Genomic DNA, 7,515 nt, shown 5'->3' on the forward strand with positions numbered 1-7,515 from the left:
GTAGTGACATAACATACGCATGAAATCTCTGTATCTGACTCATTAAAATGATAAATATGAAACATCACTTCTTCGGATTTATGAAAACCTCAAAAGAAATAACAATAGTCAACTATTATTACTCTGAATTTATCGTAATGTGCTCTGCAATTGGAATAATAATAAAATATAATAGTTTAAAAAAACTAAAAAACACGCTTTGACAAAAATCATATTTTGCAAATTGAAAACTGGAATAATTTTATCAAATTAGTGTATTGTCATCGGTCCTCAATAAATCTACAAAGTTTGAACGAAATCTGGCCGTTTAAAGTGGGTCAAAATCACGCCCAAAGAAGTCGGTTACAAACAAACATACAGGTGAAGCTAATAAAAAACGTGTAAAAAACCAAAATAGGTAATAAAAGTAATACGTAGGTACTTACGAAAATAACAACGAATAGTCATTAAAATTATTTATTCAGGTTAGTAGCGTGGCTCAAGTGACGCTTATATTAAAATAGTCCCTTAAGTATGATTTTACCATTTATTTTGACTAAAGCAACGGCGATAAATAATTTTTCTCCGTGTACAAAAATTGTGCTAAATTTCTCATTCTCTTCTAGTTTCAACTTCTTATTATCAATAAATTAAATTATAAGTTGTTATACAAGGTTATATTAAAGTGAGGAAACCGTAAATTGAATGTAGGTCATGTGTTTTGTTTGTTTTTATGCAACTCCTGAATACTCTACGAAACTTTTGTTTTTATTTTCCTTGTATTTTGGATAAATGTTAATTTGTTTTCATTGTGATGTTAAAGTAGGACAACTATTGTATTATGTCATATTTTTTCTACATTGCATCTCTAGTAATTGAATAGAAGATTTAGATCCAACCAATTAACATGACATATAGATCTATTCTGGTTTCAAATCTCTGTATATATAAATTCATAGAACCATGTTAGTTATCATGCTCCTTGAAAACGGCTGAACCGATACGCATGAAATTTTGTCTGCATATCGGTAGGTCTGAGAATCGGCAACGGAACATCATCAATATCAATCATACCCATAAATCATATGAGTTACGCAGAACAGCGTTTAAAGGGTCAGCTAGTATTTTTTATAAAAATCGAATATGTCTCGGTAGTTTATAATAGATATAATGACTATATCTTCAAGCGTCATTGCATCGCTTCATTAGTGTCATTTCTGTTTGCATGTGGATGTTTGTTTCAGTAGAGATCATGCTATATAGCAATACGATATGACTTTTCCATGACTGCTTTTATCCATTTTAATTCTTGAAACAACCTGTTATTATTTGGCGACAAGTTCGCTTAAATTTTATGAAACATACTGCGTTAAAAATTATATTGATGACGTGATTATAAATAACGGCCTTATGACTTAATATTTTCTTAATTGTGCATTTTGGCATGAAACTTTACATGATCTACCGTTTCTCCTTCATTTCTTACACAATTATTAAACATAAATACGCTAAAATAATATTTTAAATCTGACCAAGGATTTATGTATGAATTTGAAATTACTATGCCATTCATCCTTGAAGTTATAAGGGTCTGACAGACTGACAGCTTCCGTCTGGAACAGCCCTGAAAATCATATTGCCTCGGTATATCGCAATAACTACGACATGGGTTTTAAACTATGGAAAAATACCTATTACCTATTAGCATGTACGATATTTGACATTTTGCACTATTAATTCTCCTTTAATATTATATGGAACATGTGTGTTTATTTATCTCTTTCGCGTTGCAACGGAGCGATTATATGGTGTTACATTTGTGTTTGCAGTTGGTTAGTAGAAAATAAGCGACACTACTTTTTACTGCAGTGCAAAGTCATATTTCAGTAGGAATTGTCCTTAATTACGCGGGCAAAGCCGCGGTCGGGAACCTAGAAGTAGTATGAACATACCTATTACTAAGCGATAAGCCTCATTTGAGGTCAAAAAATTAATTAAATGCCACTTAATCGGCCTTTGAAATGAATATTAAATAAAACTACCGATACCCCACATTGAACAATCATATTTGAATGCCGTAGGATTCAATAACCAAAATAATCTGTCACATTGTTAAAGACGTTAATTATTAAGGAATGATTTTAAGACCGGCCATCCAGATATCAAAGTAACTTATTACATCGTATTACTTTAGATTGTTTCTTTAGCACGACAAAATTAAAATAAACAAATTCTGTTAGTGACCCCTCACTATAAAAATAAACACAAATAAAAAATAAAATTTACATTAATTCTTATTTACAAAACTTCTGATAATGTAGGAACCCAGAATTCTGCATATTCCGTTACATGTAGCTTTATAAATATATCTCTTATTCATTTTAAATAAGATTTAAATTTGTACACAGCGGCCGCTGCAACAATCTGGGGCTCTCAAGATGTATATGTGAAAAAAGGCAGTACGATATCATTGACGTGTTCAGTTAATGTACATTCTTCGCCGCCTTCGAGCGCATCTGTTCTATGGTAAGATAGTCCTTATATATAATAGTTTCAGGATAGAAAATGACATGCATTTATATTTGTTACCATAACCCTTAATTGGAGCGAAAAGAAAGGAAATAATGTATGAACGAGATACCATCTATTTATGTGTTTTTAGATATTCACTGTAAAATTTCTTAAATAAGCAACAACACTGTTACTTGATACTTTAATACTAGAAAACTTTAAGAAACTTGAATTTTATTTTCATCTTACAAACACGTCAAGTCTGAAGCATTGCTAAGGGGTCTCATAGATATCACACTCTAAACTTTCCCAACATAATAATCTCAGAACCTACTAAATAAAAATTATTATTCGTATTCTATGAAGCATAATAAAATAGAATGCGAAACTTTCCATACTTCCCTCTGATTAAATTCGATAAGCAAGACGTTTTCCCGAGAGATTGGTCCAGATAGATTACCTAAGCCAATTTGTATTTATAAACCGCTCTGAAAACCTCTATGACAAGGCTCTATTGCTATGGACTCTAAATTACAGTTCATAACATTCATTTTGCAACGTTATTTACACTCTTTTATATTATTAGCCTTGCCAAAAAATTAGGTGCTGGTTGACAATATTTTATAGTTCAATTTTATATTTTTAACATGCTTTTATTATCCGTATGATTGTATATAACAGACTCCTTGAGACTCGATTTTGACCCACTTATTTAGGACATATATAATATAAACTTTATAAACACTTTTTTTTTCATCAGTTTTATTATCCTAATTGGGATGGTTTAATAATTTTCTTACGTCTATTCTCTATATAAGAGAAAGTGAGACAAATAAATTAAAGCGTCACGCTCAATTTTTTGAACCTTATTTATTATTTATACAAAAGAAATTAAAAACCTACTATTATTAATAAACCGCCTCCTTGGTATAGTGGTTACTGAAGGATCCTGGATTCGATTCCCGGTTGAGACTCCCAAAAAATTTCTCGGTCTGGCAGGACACAAAAGGCTGATCTACTTGTCCAATACAGAGACCCGATCAGTGAAACAGATGTATGTCTTCTGCCCCATATCCCGCTAGGTGACACGGGACTTCACTTTTTTATTATTAATAATATCTTAAAGATTTAACTCCAATAACAATAATATAACATTAACTAAGCGTAAAGCTTAAAATTTATCTAAAGCAATTTTTCATTTCTTAGGTATCACGGAAATGCAGTGGTAGATTTTGACTCGCCCCGCGGCGGCATAAGCCTGGAGACGGAGAAGACGGAGGGCGGCACGACCAGTAAGCTTCTGGTCACGAAAGCGGCCCTCACGGATTCGGGCAACTACACGTGTGTGCCAAATAACGCACACCCGGCTTCTGTGTCTGTACATGTTCTGAATGGTGAGTAGAACGCCATGCAATCGAAATCTATACTTAATGCTTATATTATAAAGCTGAAGTTGGATTAAATGCGTTGATCTCGGGAACGACAGGTTCAAATTGAAACATTGGTATTGTGTTACATAGTGCATTACTCGAGGAAAGCTTTACGTTATATTATAAAAAAAATTTTTTTCCTGTGATTAATGCGGGTAAATTAGTAGCATCAGGTCTTTCTTAAAGAGAGAGAGACCTGAATAAATACAGTGTATCTATATTTATTCAAGTCTGTTCCTAGAGACTCAACAAACCGTCATGTTTGTTAATTTGTGGTTTTTTTTTTCTAAGTTAAAGGCTTTTAGACGGATTTAAACTTGATTTATTGATTATATTATTTATTCCCCACGCTGTAAGTTGTTACCTTGGGGTAAATAATAGAATGAATAAATCGATTTTGAAATCCGGTTAAAAAGCTTTAATGTCTCAAAGTTCCAAAACCTTCAAATTCTAAACATTGTTCGAATGCATTTCCCCCAACAATTTAACTAACAAACAATTATAATTACTGCATGTCCGCAAATGTAATGCAACAATATACGCGGTACAAATATAACGCTAGGATAATGTCAAATTCATACAATACGATTTGGCATGATAACATGGGCTCACTATATAAATGGGTTTCCATTACGAATGATAATATTTTTTTATGTTGATAAAAAAAACGTAATAGTTTTTTTATCTATATAAGAGTTTTTAATTGGCACTGAATATACTCTTCAAACTCTCTTCAAACTGTTAAGATAAATCGATATACGATAAGGGTTCTTCATCATCATCAGCCCCTATATGTTCCCATTGCTGGGACACAGGCCTCAACACAGTCAAACACACAGTTATTATTAAAAATAAATGTATTGAAGTTGTGGTGGCTCAGGGATGAGGGCCTCGAACTTAAAATCGATAAGTCGGTTCAGTTCAAAACGGTGAAGGTAAACATCGTGTATGAGGAAAACACCTACATGTCGAAGAACCAACAGTTCGACGACGTGTGATATCTGCCCACACTTGACTAGCGTGATGTATCATGGTTTGAACGCTCAGTGGAGACACAGGTCTCTAAGAAACAGGCTGTAAGAACACAGGTTCTTACAGCGGATTACCATATTGGCTGTTGATGATGATGATGAGAACCATGATGTTAAATAACGCAAATGGGTAAAGACCCATACGATTTCAGAAATGTACTAGCGTCTCTCTCTTTTATTAATGCTTTGTCAGGCCGTCTTTGTAAAGCTAATTAATTTTCCACAGGTGAACACCCAGCTGCGATGCAAACGAGCAACCGCGCCTCCTCCTACCTCACCTCGCAGCTGAGTTGCGCCCTTCTCACCTACCTCCTGTCCTCCATGGCCTGCAGATGATCACTCTGCGACCACGTGTGATGAGATGGAACTCTTGTTGAAATTCACTGCGTATCTGTCTAAATGTACTTCTGTCTATGGTTAGGACGTAAGTCGTCTAAATGTGCGCATGTCTATGGTACATCAATTTGGTTAAAACACAAATACTAGCCACTTTATATACAGATAATTTATTTGTTAATAATATTTTGGAAGAATTTGGTGTCTTGTAGATGTTATATCATCTGTTTTATTTATTCTTTATCACTATTTAGTCAGGGCTATTTTCATTCTGAATTGTTAACAAGTGTTATAATTTCGAAGCTGCCGACAATTGTTTCATCTCAATCTCTAAAGAGTAACTTAGTATAATATTTGACGCGTTAGTAAAAATTAATAATAAATAAGAACTCGAAACATTTAAGCATCTAATCCTCTTATTTTAAAACTTTTAAAATAAATCCAAAACCGTAGTAATAAGTGTTATTGCTGAGATTGTATTAATAATTTGGCTTGTTAAAAAAACAAGCATATATGGTAGAATATAATTTAAGATTTTCTTTCATTTTACTTAAACAATATTATAAATTTATAAGAGGATTGGATGTTGTTCCTAGATTAAGTGTTAAAGACGTAGTTACAAAAAGGTTCCCCATCTATCTAGATCCAGTCTGAACAGGATTAAATTGAAAAGGTTGATTATTATAATTGATAATTGATTTTCTTGTAACTACGTCTGTTGATATGAAAGTAATTGTTAAATCTATTATATAATTAAATGCTTATGAACCTTAATTTGTGTATCGACTTTAAGTACTGCAAATATGTGATATTATTTTACATAATCAAATAATAATAAACGGACAGATTGAGTGAGAATGGCATTGTCTGATTTGGTTCATATTAGTGATGCATGGACCTAAAATTATTTAAACCTTTTTCCAATAATAACTTCAATGTATTCATATTTATTTCCAGCATTTAAATAAACACGTGGCATATTTTTAAAACAAACATTTATCACTCAATCTGATTAATTGTAAAGCTAATCTATACGTAATATTATAAAATATATGAATAAAGAAACTATTCATAGTTATTCCTAGATTACGTAATTATTATCTAAACCTAAAAGGAACTCAAATAATATTTCGTACAGGATAGCTGAAGCCTATTCTACAATATACATTCCATTACGAATTTGCAAGAGTGTACATTACCAGTTTGTAAATAAGGTAATACCTACTTTAACATAGAAATTACGCGATGTATATAGTCAAATTATTGTATATAATTACTATGAGTTAGTAGTTGCCGATAGATCGGAGTTGAAATGTTTATTTGTTCTTAGAACATTCTAGTTACAATTTTAAGAAGACCCCTTTTCTGATTCTATGTTATGGTATGCATACAACTGCCTACGTAATAGTTAAATAAACGTTGAAACAAAATGTAAATAAAAGTATTATTTTATTTGTTTAAAAATATTCATCTGTTGTATAATTCATAATATTCGATAAAAATATCGAACAGGCGTAATACAGCCTCATAATATAATCTTATTCAAGGAGAAATGATTAACGTTTGTTAACGAATTTTCTAGCAGCTCTAATGTACATGAAATTAATGACCTCAATAGCATTTTGTCAGCCGAACAGCTCGAATAGGTTCTCGATTAAAATCGCTAATCACTAAACAATAGAAGCAAATAATTAAACCTCAGTTTCTGAGAAAACAATCCGTGTACCCAGTAAATTATTTTCTATAATAAACATCCGATCTGTGTAGCTGAAGTATCGACTATACTGGTGTACCAAGGTAGAGATAAAAACTACTTTTAACAAAGAAAGAAAGCAGGATAAAATTGCAGAGCGCGAGTCAAACTGTTCTTGCGCTATGTCACCCATTGTTTCCAACGCAGACAAAGCCGGGAGACAAAAGCGCAACAATGTGACCGGTTCGCAAAGATTTCTCATTAAAACAAAGCTTCGTCAACACTGGAGATAAACAAATTTGAATTTTTACATCGATTGTATTGTTGAAACTGAACGTTGCTAGCTTGCAAATTTAGTTTTGTGTGTAATAAAATATTCCATTGAATATGTTGGTTACAATTTCTGTTTTTTGTTTTTAATTAGTATGTAAATTGATTGTGTTCATTTTGTTCAGAAGGTATATTATTCCCGTGAATTAATTATGTAATCGACTAAATAAAATAAGACACTTATAAAATATGCCGTTCGTTGTTA

At 32.2% G+C, this 7,515-nt stretch overlaps 1 protein-coding gene across 1 annotated transcript in view; it reads left to right on the plus strand.

The window, feature by feature from the left end:
- LOC119839738 (protein sidekick-1-like) overlaps nucleotides 1–5,425 on the plus strand; it is a 153,509-nt gene extending 148,084 nt beyond the window's left edge. Inside the window, exons 6-8 of the mRNA XM_038366172.1 lie at nucleotides 2,388–2,505; nucleotides 3,697–3,884; nucleotides 5,178–5,425. Coding sequence (XP_038222100.1) covers nucleotides 2,388–2,505; nucleotides 3,697–3,884; nucleotides 5,178–5,287 — 416 coding nt within the window. The 3' untranslated portion in view covers nucleotides 5,288–5,425. The remainder of the gene's footprint in view (nucleotides 1–2,387; nucleotides 2,506–3,696; nucleotides 3,885–5,177) is intronic.
- Nucleotides 5,426–7,515: the final 2,090 nt, after the last annotated feature.

This window comes from Zerene cesonia, chromosome 4 (assembly GCF_012273895.1).
Source record: "Zerene cesonia ecotype Mississippi chromosome 4, Zerene_cesonia_1.1, whole genome shotgun sequence".
Classification (NCBI taxonomy): Eukaryota; Metazoa; Arthropoda; class Insecta; order Lepidoptera; family Pieridae; genus Zerene; species Zerene cesonia.